Here is a 17098-nt window from a genome sequence, read left to right as displayed (position 1 = left end):
CTATTCCCACTTAAGTGCCTACCCATCCATTTTACACGACTGCACAAAGGTCAAGATCTATCCCAGTGAAAGGGAGGGAGAAAGATGGAAGGAGAAAGGGAAAGAAGGAGGGAGGAAAGGAGAGAGAGAAGGGAGCAGTGCTCCCCTCCCAACGCCGGTCAGAAAGCACACCCATTGTTCCCTTGGTGCTTGCCCGATGAACATGACTTCCTGTGGCCCTCCAGCGCCACAAGTCCATTAACTCAGTGAAATCTGGAGTTCAGAAATAGGAGAAGCCTTGGACATCAAAGGCCCATCATGGATTTAGAAGGCCTGAGATTGTACGCTGTAGAACAGTATAAAGGAAATACATCAATTCACTCCACCTTCGCCCTGTAGCTGACTTTGGTCTAGAAGTTCCATCATGTATTCCACATCGAGGTAGAGGTTTGTCAAGTTGCTGCTTGCCAGAACGTAGGTTAGCACTGGGAGGAAGTCATCAGCTCCGTAAGGCTTCCCTGTAACAGTGAAATTGGGTAACGTTACGTGACAGAGCAGGTTGAACAATGGATATGTAGTGGGGAGGGGGGCACCACACCTCCAGAGGATTACAAGATGCCATAAGCTATGAGGTCCAGAGTACTGGACACAGCCAAGATTGGAAAGAGTTGGGGAACAATGAGCTTGTGAGACACCTCAAACTGGGAATTTCCTCTAGCCTTCTCCGGCTCTGCCGGTGTAACTTTGGAAGAAGTTCGGTGGATACCCTGAAACAAAAAAGACAAGGGAACAGGCCTGTCCAACCTGCCTTACCAGTTAATGGCGCCAGTCTGCACACAGTTCACCCACCGCCAAACTTACTGTTTCCTGGCAGAGGTAATAAAGCAACAGAAAATTCTGGAAAATCTCCGGAATATTCCTCTCGGACTCCATAAGATGCTCAAGCAAAGCATGCATAGACCAGTACCTTCCAAACCCGTGACCTCTATACCACCTAAAAGGACAAGGGCAGCAGATGCATGGGAACACCACTACCTGCAAGGTCCCCTCCAAGTCACAAAACTGTCCTGACTTGGAGCTATTTCACTGTCGCTGGGTCAAAATCATGGAACTCCCTCCCTAAAGCACTGTGGGTGTACCTACCCCACGTGGACTGCAGCGGTTCAATAAGGCAGCTCACCAGCTCAAAGGCAATTAGGGATGGGCAATAAATGCTGGCCTGGCCAGCGACGCCCACATTCCACGAACAAATAAAAAAAAAATGCCTGCGATTCATCAGAGTCTTCAGCAACTGGCATCTTGCCTCCTGTTTGTCCTCTTAGCAACTTGACAAGGACCACAGTGACTCCACACTCACTCGACGTCCTCTAGAACTCGTCTGCTTTTCGGCCAGATAGTGACTATGGCATGTTTTACAATCACCCAAGAGATCAGACTGAGCCTCAATTTAAAGTCTCATCCAAAAGGTTGTCCTCCAACACTGCAGCACTACCAGAAACACTAAACTGTCTGCCTTCTCAGCTGGATGTAAAAGATCCCATAGAACTATTTGAAGAAGAGCAGAGGAGTTCTCCCCAGTGTGCTGGGGCCAATACTTAACCCTCAACCAACATCACTAAAAAAACACAGATGATCTGGTCATTATCTCACTGCTGTTTATGGGAGCTTGCTGTGTGCAAATTGGCTGCCGTATTTCCTACATCGCAACAGTGAGTACTCTTCAAAAGTACTTCATTGATTGTGAATCATTTTGGGATGCCCTGAGGTTATGAAAGTTATGGAGTTCTTTCACCTTTAGTGGGACTTGAATTAGGAACCTTTGTTATTCAGGAATCTGTTTTTACGTCAGGATGGAGATTTTAAACGCAAAGCCATCTGGAAAGGTGACTCCTGTAGACTGCTTCTCACCTGACGTCCCAGACATTGCTTCATAAATAAGTTTGCAGGCCTTCAGGAGCTGGGTAACTTTCTTCCAGGGAGAATAGGACAAGTGCATGGCGTTGAGTTTCTGCTGGATTTTTTCCAGGCCTATGGCGTCAGGCACACCAGCTGTCACGCCCAGTTCTACCAGGCTCTGGGCCTGCAGGACCAGCTGGTTGTCCTTCAGCTTCTTCAATGTGCCATCCTTTGTGTGGAAGTCGAGGAGGCAGGAGTAGATGTGGTCTTGCAAAGGCTTCAAAACGCACTTCTGCAAAGCCTTTTCAATGGATGCTTCTGAAAGAGAGATGCACACAAACACGGTCATGAGGAAACCATTTTCTGGGAGGACTCCGTTAAGGCTACTACTCAGGTATTCCCCATAGGGGGTGATCTAAACAGGAAAACCCAGGTCACTGTCACTGCTTCTAAACTGATGAGGACACTCAGAGAGCAATTGCAGCTCTTTGTAAGTTTTAGGCTCCAGGTCAATGACTTTTTTTAACATTCTTTCATGGGATGTGGGCATCACTGGTAAGGCCAACATTTGTTTCCCATCCCTAATTGCTCTTGACAACTGAGTGGCTTGCTAGGCCATTTCAGAGAGCAGTTAAGGGTCAACCACATTGCTGTGGGTCTGGAATCACATGTAGGCCAGACCAGGTAAGGATGGCAGATTTCCTTCCCTAAAGAACATTGGTGAACCAGATGGGGTTTTACAGCAATCGATGATAGTGTAATGGTCCCCATTGTTGATTAGTTCTCAATTCCATATTTTTATTAATTAATTAAATTTAAATTCCACCAAATGCCATAGTGGGATTTGAACCCATTTCCCCAGGGCATAGCCTGGGTCTCTGATTACAAGTTCAGTCAGTGACATTACCACTATGCCACTGTCTCCCCTTTCTGGCCTTCCTTCTCTTTTTCCTCCCCCCCTCCCCAATTTTCCAGTTTTCTCCATTGGTCTCCTGAAACTGGAAACTCTGGGTACTGAGTCCTCAGGTGCCAGTTACCCTCTGCTCTGGAGTCGTTCGTCATGCCTAGTGAGGGTTAGCAGCCCATTCAGTACAGGTAGGCATGACAGGTGAGCCTAACCATGTTTTTAGCTCAAAAGATTGGATGGGCACTTGAAGGAAATAAATATTCAGGGCTACAAGGATCGAATGGGAGAGTGGGACTGACAATTGCTCCACGGAGAGCTGGCATGGATTCCATGGGCCGAATGGCCTCCTATCCGTAAATGACTCTACGTACTGCACTTCCCAGCAGGAGTCACTAGATGGCAATCAGGAGCACAAAGCCTGGTCAACTTTGCCCATCCCTCAAACCACTGGTATTGAAAACAGTAATGTCTCAAGATCAACTTTTCTTTAAAAAAAAAAGTTGAGGAGATTGTTCTCCTGAATAATTAAATGCAGAATAAATAATGATATCGTGTACTGCAGACTGAAACAGAAAAACCACAAAGCAGGGCTGTAAGACTGTTGGTTGGGCTTCGATATAGGTCCAGTGGAGCCTTATGAATGAAGCCCAAATTCTGGCTTGAATGTTAACAATGAGGTCTAGGTTGTGGATATAGCCTTGCCAAAGTGACTGAGATTGTGAATTGAATTTAAAACAGATTACAGAAACAAGGCTGGCAACGCATGCACTGAAATTGTACTGAGTTACAAACCTAGAGTTTGCCATTTTGACAAAAAAAATTCACCTGCTTGTTTTAAATCCTTAAAATATCAGAGGATTAATGCCATATATAGTTAGGAGTATCACACGGTGGAAATGTATTGCTGAAAGTGTCCAATTTCTCAGCACCATCACAAGACAAGCGCTAAAACTTTTACCAAACATTTTCCTCTTGAAAAGTTGTAAGTATCTAACTTTTTTGCCTAATGGCTGCCCGTTTTATCACTCTGTATAATTAAATACCATGTCTGATCAGACCCTTCTACTCATCTGGCGCATCGGAGAGGTGGGTGGTCTGCTTAAAGTAGGGTTGCCAACTCTGGTTGGCCATATTCCTGGAGGTGTTGTCACATGACTTTTCACCTCCAACTGCCCCTCCTCGCCAACATTTTTATTAATGATAAATAGAAGTGTACCAAGAAATTGAAAAAGAATTCAATGTTATTTTAATACCCCTCTCTGTTTTTTTTCTCCCAGCGTTTTCCTCAGCAGTCCAGGAGATTAACCTGCAATTCCAGGAAACTCCAGGGGAATCCTGGAGGGTTGGCAACTGCTAGCTGAAAGGGCTTGAAGCTGGCTGCCTAACTGCCTGACAACATTCCTGGGCAGGAAGTGAATGAATGAACAATCTGATTCTAACTGTTCACTGACGTCACCTGTGGCTGTGAAACCCGAACAAAAAGCTGGTCAGATACAGATCGGCATAAATAGAGACCTGCAACAAAGCCACTGGCTTTTGCTTATCATGTGATTTCTCGCAGAAGCCATTCTCCCTAATTATGACACATGAAAATAAGTAATTCCACTGAGAGGGTAGTAGGACAGACACTTTAAGATGCAGCTACACCCAGAAATGAAAGACTTGCATTTATGTAGCGCCTTTCACAGCCTCAGCCAATGACGTACTTTGGAAGTGTGGTCACTGCTGTAATGTAGGAAACGCAGCAGCCAATTTGCGCACAGCAAGCTCCCACAAACAGCAACATGATAATGACCAGATCATCTGTTTCAGTGATGTTAATTCAAAATACTGCCATGGGATCTTTTATGTGCATTTGAAAGAGCAGACTCGGTGAAGGATCAAGGCCTGTAGATTGAGAAAGTTACGGGGTAGCCCAGGTTTGACTATCTATTCCTTGCCTTAGGAGACACTGTAGTGATGTCTTAAGCTGCAAACTCCCAGCTCAGAGGTCCTGATGGTCACACTCTTGGTTACGTTGTCCATTGAGATGTGGGCCTAGATTGGGAGACTCTAGTTTGGTTCTAGAGTTTCTGACCTTTTCTGAGCAGGCTAATGATGCACAGGGCAAGTACACGGGGAATGAGCCACTAGGTCGGGCACTGGGGATAATAGACTGGAATCATTTAAGGACCGGAGAGACTATTAAGAAAGAATTTGCAGTAATATAGAACTTCAGGGGGTCCCACACTGCTTCCAAAGTTCAGTCACTGTTACTACGCCCTACAGTCCTCCGAGATCTCTGCGCTCCTCCCATTCCGGCCTCTTGTGCATTCCCGATTTTAATCGCTCCACCATTGGAGCCCGTGCCTTCAGCTGCCTGGGGCCCCAAGCTCTGGAATTCCCTCCCTAAACCTCTCTGCTAGCTATTTGTCCTCCCTTAAGATGCTCCTTAAAACGTACCACTTTGACCAAGCTTTTGGTCACCTGACCTAATGTCTCCTTATGTGACTCGGAGTCAAATTTTGTCAGATTATGCTCCAGTGAAATGCCTTAGGACATTTCGTTAATTTACAGGCGCTATATAAATGCAAGTTGCAGGGAAGAGAAAAACGGGAGGTCATCAATATATGATCGTTACAAATCAAATAGGGAATTCAGAAGGACATTTTTTTACTGAGAGAATGATACATTTAGAGGGAGAAGGGAATTAAGGGTTCTGCTGATAATTAGGCGAGGAGAGATGGGAGAGGCTTCAGTGTGGCACAAACAGCAGCACAGGCTGGTTTGGCCGAATGGCCTGTTTCTGTGCTGTACATTCGATATAACATTGTTGAATGTGATTACCTGTATCACATTCCTCGTGATCCGACTGGTCCAGGATGTGGGTGAGCTCCGAGCTTTGGGACAGGTAGTTCCGGAGGCTGGTGATCATCTGGTAGACTCCCTGCAGCATCTCAGTGCTGCTCGCATGCTTGTTCTTTTTCTCTGTGGTGTAGGAGATGAAGCCTTGCACAAGGCTCCCGAAATAGGAACCCTTGTCCTGTCCCAGCTCCTCGATCTTATTCCTGATCCTCCGGTCCACGGACATGAGGCCAGTGAAGGCGTGACTGACGGCTGACAGGCGGTACCAGACCTTGTCGGACAGGGCTGTCGAATGACGCTTCTGTTGCTGCCTCTGGGGCATATTCGCCACGTCATTATCGTCCTCCACACTGCTGATCGACAGCGAGTCCAGCTCTGAAATGGGTGGGAGAGGCGGACTGTCGCAGGCGAAGAGGGAGGTCTCCGAGCGGTATTTCTTGAGGGACAATGGCATTCCCTGATCTCCCCCTTCCAACCAGGAGGCGCGATAGTGCGCTGGCAGTGTGTGGCTCTCCCGCATTCCCGTTTCCGCGCCAGTGCTCCGGGGCCTCGTCCGTTCTTGCACCGTGCTCTTCTGCTCCAGAAGATCGGACTCGGAGTCATCTCCCCAGCTCCAGGCAGCCCGTCGCATGAAGTTCTTCCTCCTCAAAGCTGTTAACGCATGGTCCGAGACTGTGTCCCTCTCCACACTGGGACTGCAACTGGGACTGAGACCTTCAAAAGAAGCACATGAGACAGAAGAGTTAGAGGTCTTTAAAATTATGAAGGGGTTCGATAGGGTAGATGTAGAGAAGATGTTTCTATTTGTGGAGGAGACCATAACTAGGGGCCATAAATATATGCGTGTCACTAATAAATCCAATGGGGAATTCAGGAGAAATTTCTTTCCCCAGAGAGTTTTTTTAAATTTTTGTGGGATGTGGGCATCACTGGGTCTGCCAGCCTAATTTTACCCTTGAACTGAGATACTTGCTTGGCCATTTCAGAGGGTATTTTAAGAGTCAACCACATTGCTGTGGGTCTGGAGTCACATGTAGGCCAGACCAGGTAAGGACAGCAGGTTTCCTTCCCGAAAGGACATTATATTTATGTTTAGAGATACAGCACTGAAACAGGCCCTTCGGCCCACCGAGTCTGTGCCGACCATCAACCACCCATATATACGAATTCTACACTAATCCCATATTCCTACCACATCCCCACCTGTCCCTATATTTCCCTACCACCTACCTATACTAGTGACAATTTATAATGGCCAATTTACCTACCAACCTGCAAGTCTTTTGGCTTGTGGGAGGAAACCGGAGCACCCGGAGGAAACCCACGCAGACACAGGGAGAACTTGCAAACTCCACACAGGCAGTACCCAGAATCAAACCCGGGTCCCTGGAGCTGTGAGGCTGCGGTGCTAACCACTGCGCCACTGTGCCGCCCACCACTGTGCCGCCCAGTGAACCAGATGGCTTTTTATAACAATTGACAATGGTTTTTATGGTCATCATTAGACTAGTTTTTTTTTTAAATTCCAGATTTATTAATTGAATTCACATTTCACCATCTGCTGTGGTGGGATTTGAATCCATCTCCCCAAAGCATTAGCCTAGGTTTTAGATTATTAGTTTAGTGACATTGCCACTACACCCGACCCCACCATCTCTTCCTCTCAATAGCTTGAAAAATTCAATCAAATCATCCCTTAACCTTCTAAATTCCAGGGGATATACAATCCTAACTTGTGTAATCTCTCCTTGTAATTTAACCCATGGAGTCCAGATATCATTCTGGTAAATCTACACTCCACCCCCTCCAAGCCCAGTTTATCCTTCCTAAAGTGTGGTGCCAGAACTGCTTTTAGTAATCCAGTGGGGTCTAACCAGGGCTTTGTATAGCTGAAGTATGACTTCTGCCCCCTTGTATTCTAGTCCTCAAGATATAAAGGCCATCATTCCATTAGGCTTTTTGATTATTTTCTGTATCTGGAATTAGATAGAGGAACTCAGTAGGAATTGGGTTGGAGATGTCCAGTCTGAAGTAGTTATGATCTCAAACTAATCTCACAGCGGACTTCTGCTGTTGACAGGCAAAAAAGACGTTCATCCAATGTTTTATGAATTCAAACCCATGTTGGATAGATGAAAGGGCATTGTGCCAATCAACTACACCACCAAACCGTCCGATGGGACACCCCCTTTAAATTAAAATGCAGAAGAAAGCTGGTTACCTTTAAATATTTCCTCTTCTTTTTCCAAGCTTTTTCCAGAAACCGATCCTTCCGTGTCATTTCGCTCCACGGTCTCCTGGTGCTTTTGAGGAGCAATGGGAATTGCTTTGCAGCTCGTCGATGATTTCCTGCATCTTGTCGCCAGTCTCGAGTGCCTGAAGGCATGTGCCCGCAACGGCATCTGGCTAAGCCAGCTATCCCCGTGCTCCTTCAAGAAGAGGGGGTTGATGAAGAAGAGTGCCCCGTTTGCTGCAGTGACCTGGATGGAACACATCGGCAGATGCTGCTGTTTCAGGAGCTCCAGGCTGCGGGTCGGGCTGACTTCTCGGAGATTGCTAGTAGTTTCCTGGCAGAAGGCATCTGGGTTTCGGTTAAATGGCGAGTCCCAAAACACTGGATAGAAACAAGGAAGAGATTAATTGAGATTAATAGCTTCTAGTAAGGGAATGACTTAAATTTATATAGCGCCTTTCATGACCTCAGGACACCTCAAAGCACTTTATAGCCAATGAAGTACTTTTCAAATATCATCACTGTTGTAGGAAACATGGCAGCAAATTTGTGCACAGCAAGCTCCCACCAACAGCAATCTAATAATGACAAGTTCTGTTTTTAGTGATGTTGGTTGAGGGATAAATATTGGCCGGGACTGCTCTTCTTTTGAAATGGTCTTGCGGGATCTGTTACCCCCCAGCTGAAAGGCAAACGGGTTTAATAACACCTAAAAGCATAAGAACGTAAGAAATAGAAGCAGGAATAGACCATTCGGCCCCTCCAGCCCTCTCCCCCATTCAGTACGATCATGGCTGATCTTCTGCCACAAATCCACTTCCACACCAGCTCCCCATATCTCTTGGTTCCCTGAGAGACCAAAAATCTATCTATCTCAGCCTTAAATGTATTCAATGATGGAGCATCCACAACCCTCTGGGGTAGAGAATTCCAAAGATTTACAACTCTTTGAGTGAAGTAATTTCTCCTCATCTCAGTCCTGAATGATTGGCCCCTTATCCTGAGACTGTGCCCCCATGTTCTAAATTCCCCGACCAGCAGAAACAATCTCTCAGTGTCCACCCTGTCAAACCCCTTCAAAATCTTATATGTTTCTATGAGATCACCTCTCATTCTTCTAAACTCCAGAGAGCATAGGCCCAATTTACCCACCCTCTCGTCATAGGACATCCCTCTCATCCCAAGGACCAGTCTAGTGAATCTTCACTGTACCGCCTCCAATGCAAGTATATCCTTTCTTAGATACAGAGACTAAAACTGCACACAGTACTCCAGGTGTGGTCTCACCAAAGCCCTGTACAATTGTAGCAAGACTTCCTTACTTTTGTACTCTAATCATCTTGCAATAAAGGCCAACATAACTTGCCTTCCTAATTGTTTGCTGTACCTGCATGCTAACTTTCTGTGTTCCTTGTACGAGTGCACCCAGAACATCAGCATTTACAGGTTTCACGCCTTTTAAAAATATTCTGCTTTTCTATTCTTACTACTAAAGTGAATAACCTCACATCTCTGACAGTGTAGCACAGCTGGGTATGAGAAGGTTTACAAGTAAAATCTTTGAATGTTCAGGGGCTAGATTTCTCAAAGACCTTAAAAAACCCCAACAAGTTTGCATTATTGGCCCGAAATATTGGCTGTGAATGCACCAAGCATTTTTTTATTATATTGAATATATTGATATAGTTTTCCCTCTTGGCCCTGAACCCATCATTTAAGGATGCAAAACAGCCAAAAGGACAAGTGAGCCATTGCAACCTGTCAAGGCTTGGGTGATGAGCAGGAGGGAGACTGCAGTCTGTGGAGTGCTAGCAAAGGGTCATTGCCTTTGGGAGGAGGGAGGGTGGAGAGAAGGAGGGGGTAAAAAGGGGCAGCGGGTAAGGGAAGAGGAAGGGGGGGGGTTGAGGGAAGAAGAGGGACAGAGAAGGGGAGAGGGAAGGAGAGGAAGAGAAAAGGGGAGGGTAGGAGGGACAAAGAAGGTGGGAGGGAGGGAGTAGGAATGGGGGAGAGAGAGGAGGAGAGGGAGGAATGAGGGGAGAGGGAGAAAGGAGAATAAAAGAGAGCCACTGAGAGACTGAACTCTTGCCAATAATGACTGCTGAGGCGAGAGTAATGGGGAGGAAACACAAAGAAGGAAACAGACTCGAAAAGGAAATCAAACGAACTGAATATGAAACTGATCTGAATGGAATAGCGTCAGACAGACTCACTCATGCCAAGCGCCGAGATCTTCCCCAATTCCTCCTTGTTGACCGTGTGCAAGATGGCTGGTGGCAATTGCAGCCGAAATGGCAGGACATCTCTGTGTAGCAGAACAGTGTTAGTGCAGCAGCAGAGAAATGCAGTGAATATTTACAAAGTTCCCTATTTCACTTCTGGGCTTCCTCTTTCTCCAATTACAAACATGCAAAGTTCAGCGTCTCTTTTTTTCTTCAGCCTCTCTCACAGCCTAACTGGTTGTATATCCCACATCTAAAGGTTCCTCAGTGTTTTTGCATCACTTTCTGTAGGGGACTGGAGAGCGAGTGAGACACCCACACTTACAAGATCTGCCACAATCATTTCCTGACAAATGGTGACTGTTTATAAACTAGCTCAAGAAAGCAGGAGAGAGAGAGAGAAAAATTATTTTTTTAGAATGCGGGGAGTCGTTATGACCTGGAACACACTTTCTGAAAGGGAGGCAGTGGAAGCATAACTTTCAAAGGGAATCGGAAATATACTTGAAAAGAAAACATCTGCTGGGCTATGGGGAAAAAGGGGGAGCGGAACAAATTGGATAGTTCCTTCAACGAACCAGCACAGGCGTGATGGGCCGAATGGCCTCTTTCAGTGCTTTAAGATGTTTTCTGCAGCGGTTTGTTGCAACTGAGTGGCTTGCTAGACCATTTCAGAGGGCAGTTAAGAGTCAACCACATTGCTGTGGGTCTGGAGTCACATGTAGGCCAGACCAGGTAAGGACGGCAGATTTCCTTCCCTAAAGGACATTAGGGAACCAGACAAGTTTTTACGACAATCCGGTAATTTCATGATCACCACTATTGAGACTAGCTTTCAATTCCAAATTTATTAATTAATGGACTGCAGTAGTTCAAGAAGGCAGCTCACCACCACTTTCTCAGGAGCGATTAGGGATGGGCAACAAATGCTGACCTTGCCAGGAACATTCACATTCCAGGAATGAATAAATAGAAAGATTGGATGAAAAAAAATTCTGTGTAAAGAGTAAGCTTATGTTCTCGAAAAACAAACACCACACAGCTTAATTCAAAATCCAGGCTAATCGAGAGTTTGCACGATAGGTCAGTGGGTAGTTGCACCATTGAATGTGGCAGGCAGTTATACAGAGATGTAGAGTCGCAGGGCTGATCACAAGTCTGTATTGGGTTAGTTGGCATCAGGTGGCATGGTAGTAAAGGGTGGGGGGGGGGGGGGAGACGGAGGAAGGTAGGAGGGGTAGGTTGGGGCACATGGGGCTCTACAACTGATCTGAGGGTCCCAGGGGGTGCTGACGAAATCAGCTCGAGTTCTTGTTTCTCATCGCATTCTGTTGAGATGTTTTAGGTCATAGGAGGCCATTCAACCCCTCGAGCCTGCATTCCCATTCAAGTAGATTATGACGGATCAGTATAGTAACTCCATCTACTTTCCTTCTGTAACCCTTAATACTCAGAGGGTTGTGAATCTTTGGAATCCTCTGCCCAAGAGTGGATGCTGAGTCATTGAATACAGTCAAGACTGAGATCAATAGACTTTTCGACACTAAGGGATATGGGGTTAGGGTGGGAAAGGAGTTTATGTAGGAGATCAGGTATGATCTTATTGAACGGCACAGCAGGCACAAGGGGCCGAAGGAACTCCTCCAGTTCCTATTTCCTATGTTCTAACAAAATGCCACAGTCTCAGTTATGATATTTTCAATTAACCTCAATAGCTTTCTGGGAGAGAAAGTTTCAGAGTTCCACTAGCCTTAATGTGAAGAAGCCTTCCCTAGCATCAGCCCATGAATGGCTGGGGTTCTAATTCTAAGGTTGATCCCCCCTTGTTTTGGAGGAAAAGGTTTCTCCCTGTTTATCCTATTGAGAGAGGAGGGTGGAAGAACGAAACACAAGAAAAAGGTTGGACCATACTGGACGCTGAGGCTGAGGGGTTGGGTTGCCAACTCTGGTTGGACATATTCCTGGAGGTTTCATCACTTGATCTCCCGCTGAACTGCCCCACCCCACTCTCGTGCCATTGGTTGCCCAACATGCCAATCACAGCAGCACCCCATCTTCTAACATCGATTGGAAGGTGAACAGATCCTTCATTACCTACCTTCCGAAGAAGGGTCACTGACCCGAAATGTTAACTCTGCTTCTCTTTCTACAGATGCTGCCAGACCTGCTGAGTGAATCCAGCATTTCTTGTTTTTGTTTCCTTCATTACCTAATTGGATGAGTCTCGACTGTCAGTCAAACAGACTTGCCCCTCCCCACCATAACTATTACTATAACTAATAAACTTAAGTTCTTTTAAATGATTCTATGATTTTGCTCCACGATCTTCTCAGCAGTGTCCAGGAGATTAATCTGGAGATTAATTATTAATTAATTATTAATAATAACCCAAATTCCTGGAGACTCCAGGCCAATCCTGGAGGGTTGGCAACCCCTTTGAAGTGATCTATTTTCCCAATCAGCCTTAGTTTATGAATATAAATGTGGGTAAGTAGAAAGACTCCCTTACCTGCTCACACAGTAATAGCCAATCAGCTGGAATAAGCTGGTGAATCCCAGATATGAATGTTCCAGATAGAAAACTGTGAAAAATAAAATTAAACTGGAGTCAGCTCCCACAATTGAGTTAAACCGAAGCTTCTCCTCATTAAACAGTATTCGCCCTTATGTTAATAAATGCACGGAACTGTGTGGTACCGAGGTCTCAGCTTTGATTCCCACTCTCTGCTGAGTTTGCAGATCTGAGACTGTGCTGGCTGTGGTTGTCCTCTACTTCTGTGAGAGGGAAGGAAGAATATAATCAGTGAGGTCTCTGCTCCCTATCATTCCTCAAATATCCCTGTGAAAGGATAGAAAGCCATAATCGTTTTGCCCTGTGGTGCTTATTTAGTTGCACGGACAGTCAACAATCTCAGACTCCTTGTTACAAAGCTGCTGCATTTTAAGATGTACAGTTGCAGATGAGGCGTAGGGTACCTGAGGAAATGAACTGTTCCCTTTTACCCTGTGTGCACTGTACATCTGCAGACTGAACACAAAGATGCCCATAAGCTGTACATTATAATCTAGAGAGGAATAAATTGTTACTTTTACACAAGAGCTTTGTGTGTGTGTGTGTGTGTGTGTGTGAGAGAGAGAAAGACTTGCATTTATATAGCACCTTTCACAACTTTGGCACTTTACAGCCAATGAAGTACTTTTGAAGTGTATTTACTTCACAAAAATGCAGCAGCCAATTTATGCACAGTAAGCAGTCAAAAGCACCAATATGATAATAGCCAGATGACATAAAACTAGGTGACAGTGTGAGTTGTGAGGAGGATGCAAAGACACTTCAAGGGGATTTGGAGAAGCTAAGCAAGTCAGCAAAAATTTGGCAGATGGAATACAATGTGGAGAAATGTGAGGTTATTCATTTTGGTAGGAAAAACAAAAATGCAGAGTATTTCTTAAATGGTGAGAGGCTGGGCAGTGTTGAACTGCAAAGGGACTTGGGTGTCCTTGTTTATGAGCCACTGAAAGTGAACATGCAGGTTACAGCAAGCAATTAAGAAGGCAAATGGTATGTTGGCCTTTATAACAAGAGGATTTGAGTATAAAGATATCTTACTGCATTTGTATAGAGCCTTGGTGAGACTGCACCTGGAGTATTGTGTACAGTTTTGGTCTCCTTACATAAGGAAAGGTTCCGAAGAAGGGTCACTGACCCGAAACGTTCACTCTGCTTCTCTTTTCACAGATGCTGCCAGACCTGCTGAGTGGTTCCAGCATTTCTTGTTTTTATTTCAGATTTCCAGCATCCGCAGTATTTTGCTTTTATATTAAGGGAAGGTATACTTGCCGTAGAGGGAATGAGGGTTCACCAAACTAAATCCTGGGATGGAGGGATTGTCCTATGAGGAAAGATTAAATAGACTGGACCTTTATTCTCTGGAGTTTAGAAGAATGAGGGGTGATCTCATTCAAACATACAACATTCTTACAGGGCTCGACAGGAAGGATGTTTCCCCTGGCTGGGAGTCCAGAACCAGGGGACACAATCTCAGACTAAAGAGCAAGACATTTAGGACTGAGATGAGGAGGAATTTCTTCACTCAAAGGGTGGTAAATCTTTGGAATTCTCTGCCCCAGAGGGCTGTGGAGGCTCAGTTGTTGAGTATGTTCAAGACTGAGATCGATAGATTTCTGCATATTAAAAACATCAAGGGATACGGGGATAGTGCAGGAAAATGGTGTTGAAGTGGATCAGCCATGATCTCATTGAATAGCAGAGCAGGCTCGAAGGGCTGAATGGCCTACTCCTGCTCCTATTCCTTATGTTCTTAGATAATCTATTTTTAGTGAAGTTGGTTGAGGGATAAATATTGTCCCCAGGACACTGGGGAGAACTCCCCTGCTCTTTCAAATAGTGGGATCCTTTATGTCCATCTGAGAGCAGACGGGGGCCTCGATTTAATGTCTCATCCATAGACAGCACCTCCACCAGTGCACTGCCCTCTCACTGGAGTGTCAAGTCTAGATTTTGTGCTCAAATCTCTAGCGCTACCACTGAGCCATGGTTTGAGGTTGAAACAAACAGCTAATATGAGTATTCCTTTTTCCTTTTGTCTAGAATTAAAAATTAAACACTGTGAAAACCACTGATGACAGAGTGGAGAAGTAATGTTTTAAGAATACACAGAGGAGAGTCAGTTGGGCATTAACCTAACCCTGGTTACTTTGAGCTCAAGTCAACTCTCCCTTCATCTACAAGACACACAGAGCACCTGCCAACTAACGGAAAATGTGGAGAGATTATAGAGTTTCCACCAGAGTGACAATCAAGTCGTGACAAATTCTTTCCTCTCTCACCTAAGGGATCGAATTCAATCAGACAGTTTTCATGACAAATAGCAAAACTGAAAACAATTGAAAATATCAAAATTCATTCACTGAATAATTGCATTGAAACGGCAGCACAGAACAATGCCATTTGGCCCATCTTGTCAGTGCTAGCTCCCCAACTGGAGTATCCACTCTCAGATCATTTCTCTGCCCTTTCCCCGTACCCTTTATATTCTTACTTGCAAACACATGGCCAAGCCCCTTTTAAGTATTAACTCCATCACAATAGCCCCTGATAAAGCAGAGCACGTTCTCTGTCTCAGCCACGGCTCAGTAGATAGTGCTTTTTTAGCTCTCACTTAGAAGTTTGAGGGTTCAAGTCCCACTCCAGTGATTGATTTCCAGCAATATAGCATGACACTCCCACTGCAGCACTGAGGGAGTGCTGTGCTGCATTGTCAGAGGTGCTGAGTTTTAAATGAGGTGTTAAGTGGAGGTCCTGCCTGCCCTCCCATGGTGCTATTTCGAAGAAGATCAGCGGAGCTCTTGGTTTCCTGGGCCATCACTCAGCTCGCAATCAAGATCACGAAAACAGATGAACTGGTTCATTATCACGTTGCTGTTTGTGGGATCTTGCCGTGTGCAAATTGGCTGTCACGCTTCCTACATTACAACAATAACTACACTTTAAATGTACTTCATTGGTTGCAAAGCACTTTGGGATGTTCTGAGGTTGTGAAAGGTGCTATATAAATGCACGTCCGTACGTCTTTCTCTCGCTGTGTAAATATTTCCTCCCTCTTAACCTTGTAGCGATGACCCGCAGTCTGTCTCCCTGGTTCCCGATGCACCAACTGCTAGAACAACCTCTCACTGTTTACCCACTCAAAACCTCCTAATTTTGAAACACTCCATTAGAACAAAGAACAAAGAAAATTACAGCACAGGAACAGGCCCTTCGGCCCTCCAAGCCTGCGCCGATCCAGATCCTCTATCTAAACATGATGCCTATTTTCTAAGGGTCTGTATCTCTTTACTTCATGCCCATTCATGTATCTGTCTAGATACATCTTAAAAGACGCTATCGTGCCCACGTCTACCACCTCCGCTGGTAATGCGTTCCATGCACCCACCACCCTCTGCGTAAAGAACTTTCCACGCATATCCCCCCTAAACTTTTCCCCTCTCACTTTGAACTCGTGACCCCTAGTAATTGAATCCCCCACTCTGGGTAAAAGCTTCTTGCTATCCACCCTGTCTATACCTCTCATGATTTTGTACACCTCAATCAGGTCCCCCCTCAACCTCCGTCTTTCTAATGAAAATAATCCTAATCTACTCAACCTCTCTTCATAGCTAGCGCCCTCCATACCAGGCAACATCCTGGTGAACCTCCTCTGCACCCTCTCCAAAGCATCCACATCCTTTTGGTAATGTGGCGACCAGAACTGCACGCAGTATTCCAAATGTGGCCGAACCAAAGTCCTATACAACTGTAACATGACCTGCCAACTCTTGTACTCAATACCCCGTCCGATGAAGGAAAGCATGCCGTATGCCTTCTTGACCACTCTATTGATCTGCGTTGCCACCTTCAGGAAACAATGGACCTGAACACCCAAATCTCTCTGTACATCAATTTTCCCCAGGACTTTTCCATTTACTGTATAGTTCACTCTTGAATTGGATCTTCCAAAATGCATCACCTCGCATTTGCCCTGATTGAACTCCATCTGCCATTTCTCTGCCCAACTCTCCAGTCTATCTATATTCTGCTGTATTCTCTGACAGTCCCCTTCACTATCTGCTACTCCACCAATCTTAGTGTCGTCTGCAAATTTGCTAATCAGACCACCTATACTTTCCTCCAAATCATTTATGTATATCACAAACAACAGTGGTCCCAGCACAGATCCCTGTGGAACACCACTGGTCACACGTCTCCATTTTGAGAAACTCCCTTCCACTGCTACTCTCTGTCTCCTGTTGCCCAGCCAGTTCTTTATCCATCTAGCTAGTACACCTTGGACCTCATGCGCCTTCACTTTCTCCATCAGCCTACCATGGGGAACCTTATCAAACGCCTTACTGAAGTCCATGTATATGACATCTACAGCCCTTCCCTCATCAATCAACTTTGTCACTTCCTCAAAGAATTCTATTAAGTTGGTAAGACATGACCTTCCCTGCACAAAA

The 17098-nt window shown here is 45.4% G+C and overlaps 2 protein-coding genes across 2 annotated transcripts in view; one reads left to right on the top strand and one right to left on the bottom strand.

Annotated features, from left to right (window-relative positions):
• kptn (kaptin (actin binding protein)) overlaps window positions 1-9262 on the top strand; it is a 33558-nt gene extending 24296 nt beyond the window's left edge. The window contains exon 13 of the mRNA XM_068018930.1: window positions 7877-9262. The gene's annotated coding sequence lies outside the window, so the exon portion shown is untranslated. The remainder of the gene's footprint in view (window positions 1-7876) is intronic.
• The window catches only part of LOC137353020 (ras and Rab interactor 2-like), a 32284-nt gene that overhangs the window by 5835 nt on the left and 9351 nt on the right, over window positions 1-17098 (bottom strand). The window contains exons 4-9 of the mRNA XM_068018928.1: window positions 12588-12660; window positions 10070-10161; window positions 7848-8240; window positions 5609-6340; window positions 1888-2193; window positions 366-497 (exon numbers count right to left, since the gene is read on the bottom strand). Coding sequence (XP_067875029.1) covers window positions 366-497; window positions 1888-2193; window positions 5609-6340; window positions 7848-8240; window positions 10070-10161; window positions 12588-12660 — 1728 coding nt within the window. The remainder of the gene's footprint in view (window positions 1-365; window positions 498-1887; window positions 2194-5608; window positions 6341-7847; window positions 8241-10069; window positions 10162-12587; window positions 12661-17098) is intronic.

The sequence above is a fragment of the Heterodontus francisci genome, chromosome 40 (assembly GCF_036365525.1).
Source record: "Heterodontus francisci isolate sHetFra1 chromosome 40, sHetFra1.hap1, whole genome shotgun sequence".
Lineage (NCBI taxonomy): Eukaryota > Metazoa > Chordata > Chondrichthyes > Heterodontiformes > Heterodontidae > Heterodontus > Heterodontus francisci.
Note: the sequence above shows the minus strand (reverse complement) of the source record. Positions and strands in the feature narration are given on the sequence as shown.